Source organism: Microplitis demolitor, chromosome 2 (assembly GCF_026212275.2).
Source record: "Microplitis demolitor isolate Queensland-Clemson2020A chromosome 2, iyMicDemo2.1a, whole genome shotgun sequence".
Lineage (NCBI taxonomy): Eukaryota > Metazoa > Arthropoda > Insecta > Hymenoptera > Braconidae > Microplitis > Microplitis demolitor.
The window spans coordinates 493,829-515,176 of NC_068546.1; the positions used below are offsets into that span (position 1 = coordinate 493,829).

At 28.7% G+C, this 21,348-nt stretch overlaps 4 protein-coding genes across 7 annotated transcripts in view; 3 read left to right on the forward strand and 1 right to left on the reverse strand.

The window, feature by feature from the left end:
* Positions 1–941: 941 nt before the first annotated feature.
* LOC103580255 (conserved uncharacterized protein) lies at positions 942–3,275 on the forward strand. Its single transcript, XM_008561942.3, has 3 exons — positions 942–1,169; positions 1,286–1,405; positions 2,601–3,275. The coding sequence occupies exons 1-3, from the start codon at positions 1,010–1,012 to the stop codon at positions 2,828–2,830; spliced, it is 510 nt and encodes a 169-aa protein (XP_008560164.1). The 5' UTR covers positions 942–1,009; the 3' UTR covers positions 2,831–3,275.
* A 5,784-nt stretch (positions 3,276–9,059) lies between these two features.
* LOC103580253 (conserved uncharacterized protein) lies at positions 9,060–10,805 on the forward strand. The gene is made up of 2 exons (XM_008561941.2): positions 9,060–9,501; positions 10,236–10,805. Exons 1-2 carry the CDS (start codon positions 9,219–9,221, stop codon positions 10,574–10,576), a joined length of 624 nt encoding a protein of 207 aa, XP_008560163.1. The 5' UTR covers positions 9,060–9,218; the 3' UTR covers positions 10,577–10,805.
* A 1,800-nt stretch (positions 10,806–12,605) lies between these two features.
* Positions 12,606–13,910, forward strand: LOC103580247 (uncharacterized). The gene is made up of 3 exons (XM_008561933.1): positions 12,606–12,735; positions 13,196–13,399; positions 13,474–13,910. Exons 1-3 carry the CDS (start codon positions 12,649–12,651, stop codon positions 13,822–13,824), a joined length of 642 nt encoding a protein of 213 aa, XP_008560155.1. The 5' UTR covers positions 12,606–12,648; the 3' UTR covers positions 13,825–13,910.
* Positions 13,911–14,549: 639 nt separating this feature from the next.
* Positions 14,550–21,348, reverse strand: part of LOC103580248 (conserved uncharacterized protein) — a 44,236-nt gene continuing 37,437 nt past the window's right edge. For 2 of the 4 annotated variants that reach the window (XM_053736915.1, XM_008561934.2), the window contains exons 2-3: positions 16,902–17,185; positions 14,550–16,812 (exon numbers count right to left, since the gene is read on the reverse strand). In XM_053736915.1, the coding sequence (XP_053592890.1) occupies positions 16,147–16,812; positions 16,902–17,165 (930 nt within the window). In that variant the 5' untranslated portion in view covers positions 17,166–17,185 and the 3' untranslated portion in view covers positions 14,550–16,146. Of the gene's footprint in view, positions 16,813–16,901; positions 17,186–20,389; positions 20,698–21,031; positions 21,095–21,348 lie in introns of those variants that run through there. The other 2 variants (XM_053736914.1, XM_008561936.3) reach the window with 2 other exon arrangements.

Consider the following 21,348-nt stretch of genomic DNA (forward strand, 5'->3'; position numbering starts at 1 on the left):
AATTATTAATGTGTCAGTCTACAAAATTTAAGCCCAAAAAAAAAAAATATACGACCATATCATATATATTTATATATAAATACTTTAATTACCGCCAACATATTTTAAAAAATTAATTTCCCAAAAAAAATTATCTAACTTAAAAATTTTTTTTCCAAATTCCTTAATAAATTTTTTTATCAACAAAACAAAATTACTAGCAATTAAAATTTTCCTTCCATACATCAATAATTACTGTCTCTCAACCCGTTATCAAACAATTAAAAAAAAAAAAATTCATTCTTCAACTTTTTCTAAAAAATCTCTTACAATTATCTCACAAATTTAACTGTACATCCGTCATATTTTATATAAATTCCATCACTAAAAAATACTTTTACTTTTTTTTTTCTTCTCAGCAAAAAAAAAAAATTCATAACTGCGTACCGGTAAAATTTTTTCGCCTCATCGCCGCGATTTAACGATTGAATATTAATATAAAAGAAACTAAGACCAGCATAATAAATAAAATAAAGCAAACTAAGCTTTATAACAATAAGTAGGATCGGACAAAAATATATAAAGACAAGTGCAATTGGTCGTAGCTCTTATTCCGGTGTCGGTTCATTCCTCAGGCCGCGAATTGTAACCGCGAGTCTATTAGCCGCTCAGTGGATCGTGTATTGGCGCGAATAGTCAAAGCAGTTACAATATACATCTATAAATACCTATATATATGTATAGATAAATATATAGAAGATAAATAACGTAACCACGGGCAGTTATAGTGACTCTGGAACCTGGAGACCTATCGCGTTGCTCTATGCCACTTTTTACTGTACCTTCACTCACTTGATCGGACTTTCCAACTCTTCATAATATAAGACAGTAAGTTTGAGTTGGCCCGTCTGCCGAATAACATCTCGTCTCTTCAACCCGCAGTGACGTGAACACGTTCTCTGGCTGGAAATTTTTAAATTTTTATTTTGGAGTGAAAAAAAAAAAAGTTAAGAAGATTTAAATTTAAAAAATGAAGACAAAAATTTTGTATTTATTTTTTGTCATACTTGGCATCGGTATTGGGATGGCCGAATCGACGAACGAGGAATTGACCAGTAAGGATTTAAATTCCAGACGAGATAATCCAGTTACTGAACTTGTCGACTATATATTGAGTTACAACGGACAAGGTAATTATTAATATTAATTGATGTAAATATAATTTATTGTGATTTTAGTCACTTTTTATGTAAGAGGAGAATTATTTTAATTGAATAATTTAACGATTAATTTTTTTATTTTTTAGGAAGGACGTTCGGGATTAAAAGATTGCAATTTATGATGATGCCGATGATATTTAAAATGGGTGTGATAATGACTTTGTTGGTTGTCTTGACTGTTGTTTCGTTGAAGGGGTTAACTGTTGGTAAGTTTGTGTAAATTTGTAATTGTAATTATTGTAATTATATTTTTAGTTTTAAATTTTGTACATGAGGAGGGAAATTCAAATTTTGAGGAAACTATTGGGTTAGGGGAAAAGTTGATTTGGGCTTTTTTGTAGGAAATTTAATTTTCCATCGAAATGTAAGAAGATATATTTTTGATATTTTTGATAGTTTAGGCGTAATTTTAATTTGAAGGCCGGAAAATCTTTGAGGAATGGGAATTTTGATGACTGGGTTCTTAAATTTAAAATTACAAGGCTTAGAGCAAGAATATGATAAAAATGTATAGGAACAAATTTATAGAGAATTTAATTTCCTATAAAAATGTTTATGAGGATATTTTTGATATTTTTGATAGTTGAGGCGTAATTTTAATTTAAAAGTCAAAAAATATTTCAGAAATGGGAATTTTGATGACTGGGTTCTTAAATTTAAAATTACAAGGCTTAGAGCAAGAATATGATAAAAATGTATAGAAACAAATTTATAGAAAATTTAATTTCCTATAAAAATGTTTATGAGAATATTTGTGATATCTTTCATAGTTTAAGCGTAATTTTGATTTGAATACCAAAAAGTATTTAAGGAATGGAAATTTTATCTACTGAGTGCTAAATTTTGAAATTACGCGTTATATTTTGAAAATATGACAAAAATGCATAGGAACAAATTTGTAGGGAATTAAATTTCCTATGAAAAAGTATTCTTTTAGTTTTCTCCTAACTTCAATATTTTCCATCTGATCGCAATTTAAATTCTGAAACTCCAAAAAAATTTTCTTACACAAAAAAAAATAATAAAAATAACAATAATTTATTTAAAAGTCCGTTCTATTTAAATGCCCGAATTTTCACAAAATATATAACCACAATTTCCGTTCTCCTTTGAACAAAACGTGAATAAGAACAACGGAACTAGTCACAAAGTAAACATATAAAAAATTTAAATTTAATCAAAGAGAAATCGTTTTTGGCATGCCGGGCCTGAATTACTAATCGTGACACACTTACTTTTCTTGACATAGATCCCACATGTACATGTATGATCATCAGCTATCACCGATTGTTTGCTATACTACGTATGCAAATCACTGAAAACCCCGAGTTAATAATATCTTGAACTAATTTAAATTTTCTTTTATAAACACCGCGGGCTAATAATTTTTTTTTTTTACAGGAATAATACTGCTGGTGTTAAAACTGAGTTCACTTTTCGGCAAATTTTACGCATCATTCCAGTCACAGAAAGCAACATGGACGCCGCCGGCCCCACCGGTTCATTTTCACGTTCATAATGACCCTGGTTATAGTCACTACGATAATGGATGGGAAGCACCGGCAGCTGATTATTATCATAAAGGACAGCATCCTGTCCATCCTATACAACATCCTCCCCATGGATATTAGTCTCAATTTTTTTTATTTCTTATATTTATTTATTTATTTATCACGCGGCCATAATTAGCTAATTTAGTTTTTTTTTGTAAGAAAAAAAATTAATTAGATGACGTAATAATTAGGAGTTCAATCATTGAACAGTTAGATAGTTTGTAAGTAGAACTATGTGCTATATATAATTTAGTAATTGATGGCAGCTTTTTGAGGTCTTTGAATTTTTAAAAAGCTGCCATAGATATTAAAAGTTGTAATTGTTTTTTTTAAGACTTGACCAAAGGTATTTTAATTATTTTTTTTGTTTAAGGTCTGTTTTTATGTGAATAACTATTTTGTAAATTTAAATTTTAAGTAATTCAGAAATTTAGCCTTAAAGAGTCTCATAATGGAATTTCAATTTTCTATGGAAAAATTTTCATTAGTTATTGAATTTTATTTTTTATGAAAACAATTTTCACTAGGGATGAAATTTTAATTTTTAATGGAAAAAATTTCCATTATTTATTAAATTTTTATTTTTAATAGAAAATGTCTCCATTTTCCATTAAATTTTTATTTTTAATGGAAAAAAATTCCATTATTTATTAAATTTTTATTTTTAATGGAAAATATCTCCATTTTTCATAAAATTTTAATTTTTAATGGGAAAATTTTCCATTATTTAATAACTTTTTATTTTTAATGGAAAATATCTCCATTTTCCATAAAATTTTAATTTTTAATGGAAAAATTTTCCATTATTTATTAAATTTTTATTTTTAATGGAAAATATCTCCATTTGCCATAAAATTTTAATTTTTGATGGAAAAATTTCCCATTATTTATTAAATTTTTATTTTTTATGGAAAATATCTCCATCTTCCATTAAATTTTAATTTTTAATGGAAAAATTTTCCATCATTTATTAAATTTTTATTTTCAATAGAAAACATTTCTATTAGTCATTACTATTTGATTTTCAATGGAAAAAATTTCCATTAGCTATTAAATTTCCATTTTTAATGGGGAAATTCCCATTAGTCATTGAATGTGAATTTTTAATGGATAAAATTTCCATAAGCTTTTTAATTTCCATTTTTCATGGAACAAAATTCCATTATCAATTAAATTGGAGTTTTAGTAGAAAATTTTTATATTAGCCATTGAAATTTAATTTTTAATAGTAAAAATTTCCATCAGCTAAGAAATTTTTTATTTTTAATGGAAAAAATTTCCATTAGCCATTAAATTCTTATTTTTAATGAAAAAAATTTTTGTTAACCATTTGATATTAATTTCCAATGGACAATAAAACCATTATCCATTAAATTTCCATTTTCGATTCAAAATAATTCTATTAACTACAAATTGTTCAATTTTTAATGGAAAGTAATTCCATTAGCTATTGAATTTAAATGCCAACTGAAAAATCAATCAATCCAGCAGTAAATTTAAATTACTCATAGAAAATACATCCATTACCCAATAAATTTCCATTATCAATAGAAAATCCATTGTCAATGGAGTCCAAGATCCATTAAAATTCAATTTTTACAAGAAAATAATTCCATTATCCATTGAATTTTATTTTTCAATAAAAAACAAATCTATTAAATAAATTTAAATTTTCAAATTTTTAAATTACCCGCCAAATTTAAAAATGGTAATAATTTATAACAGAACCCTAGCTTACAATAAATTTTATTTAAATTATAAAAAATTATATTTATAAACTCGAATAATGGATACAGTATACGAGTAATTAATTAATTAAATAAAATATATATTTAAAAAATAAATTTTGATGTAATTCTTAATTAATCTCCTCAGTCTAATCTTCAAATCGACCTTAATATACTTACTCATGTTTGATTGTTCATAAAAAAAAAAAAAAAAAAAAAAATTAATGAAAGGAAATTAAATTCTCATTGCAAATTAATAAAAAGCATGTTTAATCCAGCTATAAAATTTCTATTCGGTTGATCAATAGACAGGAAACTCCGTTCATAACAGTAGCAGCGAATTGCGTGCACTGGAATACTCCAGCGTGCTCTTTACCTTTACCTCTACCTTCACCTACACCTACTAGCTATTATACACAAAGTATTAGTGCACTGGACAACTGGACTCTGGAAAAGTGCATTCCTCTACTTCTTAGATCTAGTTTTATTTGCGCGATGGAAGTTGCGGCTGAGAATCAGTTTCGTTATTTCCATGAACTTGGTCAATGCTCGTAAAACTCATTATCGGAAAATAAAACATTTTATTGTTATGTGTTACGTTATGTTTAAATCATTTTTTATTGTATGTATTATTGTATTGATCAATATAAAGATCAGTGAGTGTAAAATAAATAAAAATACTGACTTAGTCGATTTAACTGGCGTTAATTTTTACACTGAAAATAATGAAGTCAAAATTAAACTCGATGTTGAAAAATTATTGTCAGGTATTTTTTATTGTCATATTTATGTGGAAGTAAACATATGTTTATATATATGAGGGAAAAATGGACCACTGAGGAAAAATTACCGCAGTGTTGACGTGGCCCATTTTGCCTCTGATAATTTTAATTTAGAAAAAAAATTCAAGTGGCCATTTTACCCCGAGGGTCCATTTTATCTCCCTTATGGTATAAATGTATACAAATCAGAGTGGGGTAAAATGAGACGTTTTTTGAAAAAAAAATTTGTAGTCTGTAGAAAATATATGGGGTAAGTTAGTCATGATTTTAGAATTCTGTAGGAAAATTTTAAATAATGATGGAAAATAAATTTCAAGTCATGGGTCATCTAAAATATTTATTATAAAAATTTGCCAAAAAAATTTCAATGCATTTTTCCCGTCATCTTTTTTGCCGATTAGCCAAAAAAAAGAAATTTTTTTTTTGATAAAAATTTCAAAGTCGTCGCAATATTTGGTGACCAACTTACCCAGTAAAATTTTTTTCTCAAAAATTCGTGACTCATTTTTCCTCTGATAATTTTAATTTAAAAAAAAAATTTTGAAGTGTCCGTTTTACCCCATGGGTCCATTTTACCCTTCTTATAAAATATATATAAAAATGTATAAAAAAGAAAGTGGGGTATAATGAGACGTTGGTTTTTAGAAAAAAAAAATTTGTAAAGTTTGTAGAAAAAAACACGGGGTAAGTTGGTCATAAGTAATGCGACCATTTTAGAATTTGCACAAAAAAATTTTGGGTTTACTGAAATTCAAAAAAGTAAAATAGAAATTTGAGAAAAAAAATGGAGAAATTTTATAATTCTGAATAAAAATTTAAAATAATTATGGAAAATAAATTTTCGTCATGGGTGATCTAAAAAATTTCAGTTTATTTTACCCGTCATCTTTTTTGCCGATTCCCCGAAAAAAAAACTTTTTTTGATAAAAATTTGAGTCATCAATTTGGTGACCAACTTACCCAGTAAAATTTTTTTTTTTTTTTTCAAAATTGGTCTGATTTTTTGTCCGTCCCCTGTATACTCATATATATTTATATGTAAATTAAATGAAATGATTGTGTTTAGAGGAACTACAAAGTCGTCATGACCATGACGAAGATAATAATGCTGTTGATAATAACAATAAGCAGCCAAATATTTTCCAAAGAATCGGAGCAATGTTGATGATGATACCATTGATGATGCAGGTAATGATAAATAATTAATAGCAATAATAATAATTTATTTCTAAAAGTAAACTGACATTGTCGGCAGGTTCTGTCTCTCCCAGGAGCGCTCGCCTCTATAAAGATGTCCCTGTTGAAAAGTCTGTTTGTCGGGAAACTGGCGCTGATAATAATGCTGTACAACTTGTTGATAAGTTTACGTTCGAACACAGAAACTGTCTTTGTCAATCACGGGCCAAGCCAACCTGAACACTACGACCACTACTACTCGCCATATGACGACGATGATTCCGGTCCCTTCGGGTGAAATTAACAAATAAATCAATGGGGTTTTTGTAAATTTTTAATTTATTGTTTTTTTATTTTTTCTACTGGTTGTTGGATAGTTGTGTGTGTTATTATTTATTTGATGATACTTACCGAATTACTTTTGACCTTGGGATTAAGTATTTGTGTCCGTTCGTCAAGGCGATGGGATGTTGACTGACCTACTTGGAGTTAAACTAACGGCATTTTGGTCCAGATTGTTTTATGGTGTGTTCTGTCGAAAAATTTTGTATTTACGTTTTATATATATACATGTGTATATATGGAATTTTTAGTCAATAAAATAAAATTGATTGAAAATGAAGTTTTATATATATTTATGGGGGTGGGGTAAAATGGTACCGCTAAAGAAATAATTCTTATCCATAGGAACCACGGATTTTTTTTTTTTTTGACACATTCGAAATAATTGAAACAAATTTCCAGTTTTTATGAAAAAAGTTTTTTCTGTATGGGTAAAATGGACAGGCTAAAAAAGAAGGTAAAAATTTATTTTTTTTTGTTTGAAAAATATTACTGATTAAAGTTTAATTACTGTAATCATGAAATTCTCTTCTCTACTTAATCACTAATTGTTTTTTTTTTACAACTCGTATCACATAAAATTACGAAGTAGTTAAAACTAATAAAAGTCTATAATAATTTAAAAAAAAAAAAAAATGTAAAATGGAATAAAAACTTTTATGTATACGAAGAGAAAATACGTTGCACTTAATAACCGCAGGTGTTTTTAATAGACAAATATATGAACTATAAATATAATTGCACAAAGGATATACGTTTATAGAGGAATTATGATGCGCAAGCGTGACTAATCATAAAAAAAAAAAAGGTTACTATAAAGAGTAAGTATAGTATCCGATTCACTCGGAATACTAATACGCAATGAAACTATTCAGCTTACATTACATTATTAGTCATTGGATTTAATCGTTTGACGAAAATTAGAACATCGATTTCTAATGAAGAAAATCTTCCTCTATTTTTCATCAAAATATATATTTATACATTGACTGTTGCCTAAAAAACCAACAATTTTTTTTTTTCATGGTCTCAAAATTTCGGTGGATACCAAAATAAAGGTCCTCCGAAAATTTGAGCCCTTAATATTGAAATTAAGAGGTCGCTTATTGTAATTTTTATCCCCCATTTAAATAACATGGGAATTTTTTTTTTATTTTGAATTTTATAACTCGTTAGTGAGTCAGTGAATCGAAAAGGTCGACATATATTTTTTGTTGAAAATTGAACGCTCTACAAAAAAGGTCTCTTATCATTTTTTGATAAATTTAATTTTTCAAAAGTTATTCGAGGTCAAAGGAAATTCATAGTAAATTTTATAATTATGTGACATTGGCGAAACTATAAAACTTATCACAAAATGTTATAGGACCTTTTTTGTAGATAATTTTATTCTCCACAACTTATCTCTTACAAAGTTTTCAAAATTCCTGAAAGCTCTTTAGATATTTGCATTTAAATGTCAGTTTGTCAAGAAATCGTATTTCGGCCGATTTTAATTAATTACTTTTAAATGCAAATAACTAAAGAACTTTCAAAAATTTCGGAAACTTCATAATAGATAATTTGTTGACAATGAAATTATCTACAAAAAAGGTCCTATAACATTTTGTGATAAGTCTGATAGTTTCGCCAATATCACATAATTATGAAATTTACTATGAATTTCCTCTGCCCTCGAATAACTTTTGAAAAATTAAATTTATCAAAAAATAACAAGAGACCTTTTTTGTACAGCGTTCAATTTCCCCCCGAAATATATATCGACCTTTTCGATCCACTGATTCACTCGTTATAAAATTCAAAATAAAAAACCCATGTTCCTTAAATGGCCATAAAAAATTACAATTAGCGACCTCTTAATTAAGGGCTCAAATTTTAAAGACCAAAATTTTCAGACTATTCACGAAAACGGTATTCTTATATACATACATATGTATACCACACAGTAAAAATAACTGATACCAATAAAAATAAAAATTGAAAAATTATCAGCCAGCAAATCTTCGAAGCCCACAACCCACTGAACCTCTTCCGGATTCGAAAGGGAAATCAGTGTCAAGTTTAAAATAAATTTTCGAGGTGAAAACAGTAAAAACGAGTCCTATCCCAGACATCCTAAATCGACAAGTCGAGTCCCAGTTTAAAAAACCTCCATAAGAAAAAGTTATGAAAGCACTAGACAGTAGAGGGAGAGCTATTGGCTCCTGATTGGCCTTCATATTCCAATAGGGACACAATATCACTTGTTTAAATTAACTCACAGTTAAAAGTGGTAAAGTTTTGAGTTTAAGTGGTCGAGTGGAAGACCACCACGACCGAGACCACGGCCACGACCACAATACCTTACACCAAATAAATAAGATGTGTAAATAAAAAATACATGTCCGTTTTGTTTCTGCGTTCAGTGTTTTATATTGTCAAGGACCTAGCGTACGCGCGATGGCTGTAGTTTATTTTCTTCTGGTGTCTATTGGTTGCTTTTTGTTGACATTTTCGTTAGTGGACGCTGATGAAGGACAGGATGTTCTTGGGTGTTTTATGGAGGACGACAGTCTTGGGTGTGTGAAGAATCTAACGGACGCAAGTTTGGATCAAATTGAGTTGCAAGTTACTGGCAACAGAGACAACGTCACCTTCAGCCAAGTCATCGAGAGGACAAGTGATTTTGTGATGGACCAAGTCAATCATTTTTTTGATGACAAAGATCCCGCTGATACAAATCGTAAGTGATTTTCATTTTTTTGCATCAATTAGAACAAGAAAGGGGCAAGATGGGCCGTAAAAAATTATGATTTTTTTTTAGTGACTGGAGTATAAAAAAAATCAGTGGAGGAATTGATGCTAAAATATACTTTTTTTAGAAATTTTTGTTGGTCAAAAAAAAAAAGCTGGCGCCCATTTTGCCCTAAAATTAAAAAAACGCATTTTTACACTGGGAAAGTTTGAGTTTTATTTTTTAAATTTTATTTTAAACACAAGAATTTTATTTCAATATGACTGAGGTTAAAAAAATTAAACGTGAGGTAAAATTGGCTAAAAAAAAATTGTAAATTTTTTTTTTTTGTAGTCACTTCAATATGACAGCTGTAAAAAAAAATAGTGAGCGAAATCGATGGTAAAATAAATTTTTAAGACAAAAGTGGCGCCCATTTTGACCCGAAATTTTTAAAAACGCATTTTTTACTCTAAAAAAAAAAAAAGTTTAAAAGTCGAATTTTTCATATTTTATTTTAGAGAAAAATTTTATTTAAATATGACCGAGGTAAAAAAAAATTAATGTGGGGTAAAATGAGCCGTAGTAAAAAAAGTTTTATGAGAGTCATTTTACCCCTCCCCTAAATGTGCATAAGTCGCAATAAAATAAACAGCCGTGAGAAAATTTAAATAAACTTTTACGTCTCTTAAACGAGCGGAAGTGGTTTTTTGTGATGTTAAAAAAAAAAATATAATTTTCAGGCGAGTCGAGAAAAATAAAAATCGGCAAGAAGAAGAAGAAACTCCTGCATAAATTGCTGCCAATTTTCCACTTGTTTCAAGCGAAAATAAGTCTTCTGCTGCAACTGGTGTCAACTCACTTTCAGTTCAAATTTTTTGCAATAGCCGTCATAGGTCTGATTATTAATTTCATCCGGTTGTGGATCGACATAAAAAAAGGGCATCATCCGGCAAAGGTAATTTATTACGAGCACGCTCAGCACCAGCATCATTACGAGCCCGAGGAGGAGCCGAGTTACTGGAAAAAAAGATCTCTGGACACGAATAACCAGCTGGCATTTAGTAGTTGGCCCAGACGCTAAGCGGTCTAGGTTTAGGTCTTAATAAATAATCATGCATATCAACGATTTTTATTGTTCCAGTCTGAAAATTTATATTCTCAGCAGCTCTTTTACCGTTACTAAAAAAACCAATGGAACTGATGACGCTGAAATAACTTATTTATTTATTTTATTGTTAATGTTACTTAGTTTTTAAGTCATGTAAATTATTTATTGTACTTTAATAAAATTACGTATTTATTTATTCGAACAGTTGTCTACTTTATTCTGATGACTTGCAAGTTTTTGTGAAAGTTTATTCCAAATCTCGATTCTGTGCTATAATTATATGACAAATATATATATATATATATATTTTATGCATTTATAATTATTGGGATTTATCTGTCGTTATTAATTATGAAGAAGAAATACTTGTTATTTACTTTTTTACTTTTGGAGCTCAGATGAATTTGGGGCAGAATGGGCTCTGGAATTTTTAGCGGGTAATTCAAAATATACTATGGAAATCTAGAGGTTATGAGCTTTTATTTAATACCCAACATGTCATTTTTGTAAAAATTTTTTCTGATGGAAGAAATTTTGGAAAATTGGAATTTGTAAAATTTTTGGGAAAATCTTGTAATTGAGGAAAATTTTTGATAGATTTTAGGGGACTAAATACCGTATGATATTAATTTTTGTAGTGAGTTTTTTTTTAATTTTTGGACAAAATAGAAAGTTTCCAAAAAAATGGGAAATTTTTTTTTTTTTTTTGGAGTTTTTAAAGAAATTTCTAGCTACAAATTTTTTTTTTAATTCTTAAAGAATTTCCTAGTTACAATTTTGAATAAAAAATATGTAAAATAATTAAAAATAAAAAAAAAAATTTTGGAAAAATTGAAATTTTCAAAAATTACTACAGAGTATCTTAAAAATCAAAAATTTTGATCAATAAAAATTGACAAAAATATCGCTGGCTAATAAAAATTAAAAAAAAAATTAGTGCGTTTTCAAAAATTCAAAATTTCCGTCGATATTTTTCGGGCTTAATTGTAATTGACATCAAATTTTCTTTTAATAAAAATCAAAAAATTCATTTTTCATATTATGATTATCACATAACTAAAAATATAATATACCCCTTTTGAGTCTAAAAAAAATAGCCGCCAAATTTTCAAAAATTCAAATTTGTCATCTATTTGTTGTCACCAAATTTCCATTTAAAAAAACCAACCAAAAAGTAAATTCCCTATATTATTATTATTCTTACATAACATATAAAAAAATATACCACGTTATCATGAGTCAAAAAAAAAAAATATATATATATACATATATATCTACATACATTTAAATAGCACCTGCATCTTTATTTCAAGATTTTTATCTAAAAATTCGTGTAAAGCATTTTATATACTTAAAAAAAAAAAAAATTCACATATATATATATATACATATATAAATACACTAGACCATGGTCAATGACCAGCCAGCATTAAATTTGGCAAATATGCACGACTTGATATATATTAAGTATTCAGAGAGTAACGATCACGTTGGAGACACAGGTCGACCTCCATGTGCACCGTGACCAACTAAATTTCGGAGGCAATTGGCTACAATCCAACTGGCTCATGTAAACATCTCACTATAAATATATATATATATATATATATATATATATATATATATATATATATATATCTTCAAGGATCCACACCCCATTGATAGCAGCAGCAGCAGCGCGACAAGACTGTGATTTATTCAGTATATTTATATAGTATGAATTATATGTCCAGTATTTATATTTATGTAGTATATATGTATATATATGTAATGTAATATAACGTAATTTGGGTATGATGGACGAAGATTTGCATCGGGACCTTCAAGAATTTGAGGACCATGTGGATACGGATGGCCACTGGGCAAACGTGACCATCCTGCAAATTTGAACCGCGATCGGGATCTCGATGTCATTCATACAATACTAAGATCCGAGCCGTCGTTACCTATATAACATTCCGCTTCTCTGGATCTAAGCATCAGTCTGCTGAAGATTGCAGATCAAGTTACTTTTTTAAAATTTTATATTTTTCATTTTTTTAAAAATGATACGGAAGATTATCATTTTCTGTGTTCTCTGTGTCTCGGTTTTTGCTCAGAAATTTTCTAGAAGACCTATTCCTATTTTTAGAGTAAGAAATTTTTTTAATTTTTATTTTTGATCTGAAGTTAGTTGACGATTTATTTTCGGATTTTTTTTTTCAAAAATAGAAATGAAAAAAAAAAAAAAATAATAATAAAAAAAATATACACATGTAGAAAATTTAAAAAACTACAAGTTCAATTTTTCAAAATAATGTTTTTTTTGTAATTTACCTTTTTAAAAATAATCCAAATATTATTAGTCGTCGGCTCACTTCAGTATGAAAATTTTTTGGATTTTTTAAGAATAATTTAATTACAAATAAAATAAAAAAAAAAATAAAAAAATGCACATGTAGAGAATTAAAAAATCTATAAGTGCAATTTTTTTAAATATTTTTTTTTTTATAATTTATTATTTTTTTGGAAATCTGAAAATCGTAAAACCTCGACTGATTTCAGGATCATTTTTATTTTAAAAGTTTTCACATTTTTTTTTTTTTTTTTAAGGATCAAACGCCGGAATTACTTTTACCGAACAATGCTACAGCAATTAGAGAAAATATTGTCGATACATTTTCATGTGAAAATCGTATCTATGGTTACTACGCTGATATCGATAATGAATGTCAAGTTTTTCATGTTTGCATGCCGCAATATCGGGGATCGCGTCGCTGGAGTTTTATTTGTCCTGCGGAAACGGTTTTTAACCAGGTAAGGGTATATGTTTGGTATATAAATGTATAATAATATAAAAAAATAATTGATAAATATTTATTTCTAACAAGGAAACGTTTGTGTGCACGAGAGTAAATGAATCGATACCTTGCGAAGAGTCGGAGCAGTACTACGTCCTGAATGAGGAGTTCGGAAAAGAGGAGCCAGAGGATACGGAAAATGAGGAGAGCAATAAAATTGATGGGGAAAACCAGCCGACCAACACTCAGGATAACCAGCAAGCGCCTGGATACGCACCAGACACTGGGTATACTAATGAAGTGCCGGCAGTGACTCCGTTCTCGCGGAATCCGCGGACGAGAGGTCGCCCGGGACGGAGAGGAAAAAATTCGCGGGTTGGTACAACGTTGCCAGGAAAAAGTGAACGCTATGATACGACCCCTTTGAACTTTATTCAATAACTTGGGAATTTATGATAAATATATGGGACGTTTGTGGTTATATAGTTGTAATGTGACTGGAAAAAATAAAGAGAAAAAAATATAAATAATTGTTGCATTATTCAAAGGTGCCCGTAACTTTTTCCCTGTTGAAAATAACATATCATACCATAAACGTTTTTTGTTCTTTATGATGCCCACTAGTAGGAAAAACCTGAAAAAGTTCGGAGAATAATTGATTTTCCGAGTTGAGGCCCATATTAGGATAAATGAGGATAAATGAAGATAAATGAGGATGACTCTTTTCATGGCTTCCAATGAAGAGTAGCATGTAACTTTGCTCCTGTTGGAAATAATCCATCATAACATTAACGTTTTTTGTTCATTGTGATGTCCTCTAGTAGGAAAAACCTGAAAAAGTCCTAGGAATAATTTATTTTTCGAATTTAGACCCATATGAGCGGTGGTGGACATGGGTGTTGATGATTCTCTATGAAGAGTCGCCCGTAACTTTGCTTCTGTTGGAAATAACCCATCATACCATTAACGTTTTTTGTTCATTTTGATGTCCTCTAGTAGGAGAAACCCGGAAAAGTTATAGAAAATATTTTTTTCTGAGTCCAGATCTACCTGGTGATCGGGTCGAGATGTGTCTGTCTTTGACATTCTGTGTTGAGGAGCTCATTACATGATAAAATTAAAACAAATTTTATTTTAATGATAATTAAATTTATTTTACCAATCACTTATTTTTTAATTACTGCATACAATAAATCAAATACTACATATATCATCAATCATCATATTTATCAATTAATTCTTAATATCAATAGCTTATTATTAAAAAAATGTATAAAATGATTAAAGTAAATAGACAATGACATTTAAAATGCAGCCAACTACAATCTACAATATATTTAAATACAAACATAAATATATATAAAGAAATAACATCCCGGAAATAAAGTACAATCGAGAATAATTCAATACAATCAGCTTCCTTTTTTATGAATACTCTTATTTACACAAAAGCACTCGGCCAGAATTATTTTTAGAACCTTTTCATTTTATTTTACACGAAAGTCCCAAGCCTTTTATTTACAATATACACAATTATATATATATGTTATAGTTAAATTTATTTAATTGGTTTTATGTACAAGCGATATGTATATTGATAATGGTTTGCTTTGTGATAAGCGCTTATATATATTTAATAATAATAATTAATTAATTGCTCAATCTATTAATAGAAATTATGAAAAAAAATATTTGCGATTCAAAATCGGTAATTTAAAAATTTATATAGAAAATGTGCTATTTAATCAATGATATATATATTAAATAAGCACGTGGTGTATTTTTGTAAATTTATATCGATATCTTTGGACAACTAGCCATATTCAAAGACAGGCGCGAGTCTTGTTGATAAAATATTAATCGAAAACAACAATTTAACAATAATAATTATTTTATCACGTATTTACATTTATATATCGGTATATAAATAAAAAGCGAGACAGGGGCAAAATGAGTTATCTCTTAGAAAAAAACAAAATTTTTTTTGTTAAAGAATTCTTAGTTTTGTAAGAAGGAAACTGAGAAAGTTGATCAGCTGGACAGCGGATTTTGAAAATTTTTTATAATTTCGACCCATTTTACCTCAATGTCTATTTTTTCGGTAGTGAAAAAATAATTTAGGTAATGAAAACTCGAAATCTAAATTTTTTTCAATGAAAATTTTTATATGGCTGCAAGTTAAGGTTGATCAACTTACCCTGGATATCTACAAAAAATATGACAGCTCATTTTGCCCCGGTTTTATATACATGAAGTTTTCAAATTATTTAGTATACTAGCAAAAAATTTGTCTTAAAAAAAAAAAAAGAAATTGCTGAAAATTAAAAAAAAAATTTAATTTTGAATTTTTTTTTTTACTCGGACTCCGAAAATTTGAATTATTAAAAATTTTTTTGAATTCAGCACAATTTTTGAAGTATGAAAAAAAAATTAGCATCTATAAAGAAAAAAAAAATCGCGATGAATTTAAAATTTTGAAATTATATTTTACTCGATCTGTCAAAATTTGAATTTAAAAAATTAATTTTTTTTTCTGGTCTGCTAAATAATTTTTGAAGTATGAAAAAAAATATGTATATATATGACATTTAAAAGTTATTTAGTATAATAAAAAAAATGGCTAAAAATAAAAAATTTCGAAATTTGACCACTCGATCTGTCAAAATTTGAATTAAAAATTTTTTTTTGCTGAGCACTAAATAATTTGCATTAAAAAAAAAATAAAATAAAAAAAGACACACATATAAATATATAAAAATATATTCAAGCCTCAGAATCTCTTGTCAACTCAGTTTCAATTTCCTCAGGTGTCCTGAGATCGATAGCGAATTTTTTATTTCCACTTCCCGGTCCAACTTTACCATCTTTAACATTCTTAATAGCGTGGGAATAAATTTGAAAGGCAGTGGCAAGTGCATATGTCATCTGCCTCGCGTGATATTTCGACTCGCACACAAACCCGTGGCACTCAAACGGTGAAACTTTACGAAAATTACACGTGTCCCGTACGACGATCATCGAGAAGACCCGAGTGTAGACCAGATCCTGAACCCCATAGGATATCGTCTCAATGGGATACAATTTTCTCGCACTATTATTATTATTCGCTTCAGAAATTTTCCGACCATAAGGAACCAGAGTAACTCCTTCCGTCGAGACGATTAATTTCATCAGAGGCAAAACTGTGCCAGTGGGTAAAGACTTGGCCATCTCTACCATATTATCAACAGGTTTCCTCGTGTGTTTTATCCCCCAGAGACCACGTGCGTCATGTGAGCCCAGATATTTAACTTGAAACACTTGCGGTAAATCCTCAGAGCCTTCAAAGACATTTTTGTCTATCGACAAATTTGATAAGCCGCCAATTAAACTTTTGTCCCTAGATGACAGCGGCGTCAGCTGTTCTGTTCTCATCTCACGATCTTGTTTCTAAATTAATTAATGAAATTTATTTTAACTAAATATCATTCTATTGCTTGTAAAAAAAAATTAGTAAAAAAAAAAAAAAAAAAACTTACGGTAACAGAATTAGGTGAAACTTTAAAGTGAAACTCGACGACGTTTGGTGGCTTCGAAGTGTCACGAATGACTGAGGTCTCTTGAGCTGGACGATGTTGTACGTTAGCTTGGGCACTTCCGGTTTCCGTTAAGGTCCCTCCTACTCCAGAACCTCCTGCGCTTCGTCCTGACACGCCTTCTAAACTTTCGGGCTTAGGGTGATCGTACGCACGTCGAAGGACTTGTGGGTCCCTTCTGGTGTATCCGAATTCTTCTTTATTCATGACGTTGACGTTGACGATTGCTGAGTAAATATATGTGTAATAGTTAACGAGATTTTTAAGAATGGTTACTTTATTATCAGTCCGCTTATCAATTATCAGGTGAAAGATAAAATTTAATCTTTATCATAAAAAAATTCTTGGGAATTAAATTAGATCTGGGTAATTTCTAGTCTTGTTAAAAAAAATTCGGCAAATAATTTTTTTTTTTGAATTTTTGGAGGTGAAGGGGACATTTTTATTGTTGATAAATTTATTTAAGGAAAAATATATATAAATATATGTGTAATATGAATTAAAATAGCCGGAGAGATTGAGTATCTTGGAGCAGAAAAGGCAACAGCTGTTGAGCTGGAAGAAATTTAATGGAAAGCACGTGCTCTGGGTTGCACCTTGCACCTGACCTGACCAATTCGTCGTGGGTTTTGTTTTTTTTTTTACGAGCTAAGCCGGATACAACGCCCTCGGTGCCCCAAAAATAATACACGGTCATAAAGATAAAATTAAGTAACAGAAAATAAATAAATTATAATTAAATGATCGTTATTAAATAAACATTTGGATATTTTGGTGGAATTTTGGAAATGAAATTCTTATGGGTTTGGAGGGGAATATCTTTTAAATTATTGAGGGTATGAAAAATTTGTTGAGTACTTTTTTGTAGGAAATTTAATTTCCTGCAAATTTGTTCTCATATATTTTTGTCATATTTTTGATATATAACTTGGAAATTTGATTTTAAGAAGTCAGTTTACGAAAATTGTAGGATTTTTGTGGCTTGTATGTTTTTTTGACGTTAAATTGAAATTATGGCGAAACTATTGATAATATGAGAAATATATAAGAATACATTATTGTAGAAAATCAAATTTCCTACAAAAAAGTGTTCTTTAGTTTTGTTCGTAAATTTAATATTTTAGACAGAATTTTAATTCAAAGTAAATCTTCAAAAATTTATCATTTTTTTAATTCTTCCAAAAATTCAAGTCAAAGTTTTTATTAAAACAACTCGTAAATTATCAAATCTACAAAAAAAGTCAAAGAATACTTTTTTGTAGCAAATCAAATTCCCTACGAAAAAGTATTAGTCAACTTTGTCCGTAAATTGCATATTTTAGCCAAAATTCTCACTTAAGTCACGTATCAAAAGTTAATTATACTTTTAATTATAATTTCAAAAATTTCCTTCAAAGTTTCTATTGAAATAACTCGCAAATTATCAAATTTACGAAAAAATTTAAAGAATACTTTTTTGTAGCAATTGAAATTCCCTACAGAAATGTATCAGTCAACTTTCTTCGTGTTTCATTGTTTACACGCAATTCTCATTCAAAGTAAAATATCAAAATTTCATTACAGTTTCAAAAATTCAAGTCAAAGTTTCTACTGAAGTAACTCGTAAATTATCAAATCTACGGAAAAATTCAAAGAATACTTTTTTGTAGCAAATTAAATTTCCTACAAAAAAGTATTTATCAACTTTTTCCGTAAGTTACATAGTTTAACCATAATTCTCACTTAAAGTCAAGTATCAAAAATTCATCACTTCTCAATTGTTTCAACCAACATTATATTTTATTATTATTATTAGTATTATTATTATTTATATTTATTTAACCGTTTGTAATTATAATAAAATTAAAAAGGGATTGTATTACACTGGTTCTGAATAAATTACTTATATTCGAGGGTGAGGTCTTCGGTAACCGTATATATGTATACGTATATACATGCGTGTATACAGGAAGTGAGTCAGGTGAGCTGGATATATTATCTATAGTCGTCAGTTTGAATTAAAGATTCTCATTAGTATTCCATGTTAGTTGCAGGTGATCATTTAACGCCTACTATTGAAACGAACTTTTTAAAAAATTCCCACGAGATATTTCCTCGATCGCTAATTTTGTTGTTTTATCACTCGGCGTTGCTGCATAATCCCCAGCTCGAGACTTATAATTACTTATATAATTTTAAAAAAAACAATAAATCAGTTATCAAGTGAAAAAAAAAATAATTTGTCTGATATTAAACCAGCTAACGCTGATATGTAAACATGGCTAAGTTTTTATTTCGTCCGTGCGCACGAGACAATTACGGGATGCAGGAAATGACGGCGATGGCAAACGGTCACCGGAAGTGCACTCGGCCGCGACTCATCTAAAAGAGTAACGTCCAAGTTCGCTCGTGCGTTGCCAAATTTTTATAAAACTTTATCTATTATATTTTTTTTATTTTATTTATATTGTACTCTACCAACTGATTTAGCTTTCGGTTTTTAATTTTGTAACGGAAGCGCATTATAAAGACCCCCTGATTTATTTAAATAAAAAAATCGTAAAAAATTGTTGGATATTTTATTCAATATTTTCTGATCAAAGTGACGATTTGTTACTTTTTTTGCAGAATGTAGTTTTGCGCATGGATGAAAAAATTTTTTTATAAAAAAATTCAAAACTTAAACTGAAGACTAAAAAAATTCTTCAAGGGTTTTTACTTTAGAGCTTCGAAAAAAAATAGTGAGAGTTGTGTCAGCTGTAAAAACAATAATTATCAAACCAACTGAAAGTAATATATTTATTTAAAATTTTAATTTTTAAAAAATAAAATAATAAATAGTTTTTGTTATTTAAATAATTAAATATTTTTTTATAAATGTATTATTTTAAATTTTAAATATATAACTTTACTTCATGGATAAATAACTTTTATTATTATTTATTTTGGTGTAATGAGTTAACTAGTGTGCGACATCCTTGACAAATCGGCTTATCGTAATCATCACAATAATAAAACCGTATTGTTGTTCCATAAACAAATACTTTTTTTAGCTAAAGTCCTTAATTTCTCATCTTTGTCACCCCAAATTTTATCATCCGGTTGTCGTTCGTCCAACAGATGACCGACTTGCCACAATTCCTCTTACCCATTCTCAATATTTAAATTTAATAACAACAATAATAATAACTTTGTTCTCAGACTGACAAGCTAAACAAAAATGTATAAAATAAAAAATGCAAATATATAAACCTCGAGTACTAAAATGTCTTTCAGTCTTTAGGGCCCATGTGTAACTTTCCCTTCGCCCACTATCTAACGCAGTTCCTCCCTACTTTTTTTTACACTCCCTACAGCCCTTCAATACAAAAAATAATCCGCCCCAGGATCCAACCCAAGGGCTAATTTATACAAAATTCCCAGTTAAAATAAAAACAATTTCGGGTCTATACCTTAAACCACCAGTCGCAAACTCGTGCAGTTTGACTGAACACTGTGCCATTTGGGCAAAGGAAACTAAACATCTGACCACTTGGAAGACACCAGTACCAAATCTAACTCTAGCAAAATATCTTTTTTTTCTTGTCCTCCCTATTCACCCTCCAATATAAAAAAAACCTCACGTCAAAAATATACCAGAAATAAAAAAAAATTTGATATCCCCTAAGTACTCGATCTACTCTCACCCCTTTCTGTCCACATTTCTATAAATATATATCCTAGATTATAGTCAGTGCCAACGAAAACCTGTTCTAAATTTTTTTCTTTTATAAATTAATCATTGCTCTCACTTGTCACTGTCTACTTCTTATCTCAAGCTTATCATCTTCAAATAAAAAAATAATTTATTAGTCTACCGCGTACTTGTCTCTTATTATTTTAATCTTCAATCTTAAATTTATTTTTACATTAAATAATCATCTGTAATTTAAAATCTATACATATTTTTTTTTAAATCCTACAAAAAAAATTTATTAACTTCCTAATAAATTTTTTCCCACCATAAAAAAATTTCAAAATTCAAAAAATTACGTGTGAAAAAAAAAAAATTAATATAAAAATTGTTAAAATTAATTAGTAGTAAAATTACTTACGATTCAAAAAAACCGCGAAATTCAAAAAAAAAATATCTTTTTTTACTTCTAATTAATTGACATCACATCACAACCGTCACATAAGACATGCGATAATAAAATGAATTGAATGTGAAACTGACGGGTTATAGTCTGTAGCAGAAACATAAACTAAATAAAAAAAAAGATAAAATAAAATGAGTCTACTGTCATTGATTACATACCGTATCACCTAACCGACTGGTTACTATTCATTTTAATCCGGAAAACACTTTTTCTTTGTGTTGTGCCAACATTCATTATTATTATTATTATTATTATTAATTTAGTCCACTAAA

What these genes read in the sequence shown, in the direction of transcription:
- LOC103580255 (XM_008561942.3), top strand. Translation starts at nt 1,010, where the DNA reads ATGAAGACAAAAATTTTGTATTTATTTTTTGTCATACTTGGCATCGGT. An exon ending in ATTGAGTTACAACGGACAAG is followed by an intron (nt 1,170 to 1,285) that starts GTAATTATTAAT and finishes TTTATTTTTTAG; the next exon opens with GAAGGACGTTCGGGATTAAA. An exon ending in GTTGAAGGGGTTAACTGTTG is followed by an intron (nt 1,406 to 2,600) that starts GTAAGTTTGTGT and finishes TTTTTTTTACAG; the next exon opens with GAATAATACTGCTGGTGTTA.
- LOC103580253 (XM_008561941.2), top strand. Translation starts at nt 9,219, where the DNA reads ATGGCTGTAGTTTATTTTCTTCTGGTGTCTATTGGTTGCTTTTTGTTG. An exon ending in AGATCCCGCTGATACAAATC is followed by an intron (nt 9,502 to 10,235) that starts GTAAGTGATTTT and finishes TATAATTTTCAG; the next exon opens with GCGAGTCGAGAAAAATAAAA.
- LOC103580247 (XM_008561933.1), top strand. Translation starts at nt 12,649, where the DNA reads ATGATACGGAAGATTATCATTTTCTGTGTTCTCTGTGTCTCGGTTTTT. An exon ending in GACCTATTCCTATTTTTAGA is followed by an intron (nt 12,736 to 13,195) that starts GTAAGAAATTTT and finishes TTTTTTTTTAAG; the next exon opens with GATCAAACGCCGGAATTACT. An exon ending in CGGAAACGGTTTTTAACCAG is followed by an intron (nt 13,400 to 13,473) that starts GTAAGGGTATAT and finishes ATTTCTAACAAG; the next exon opens with GAAACGTTTGTGTGCACGAG.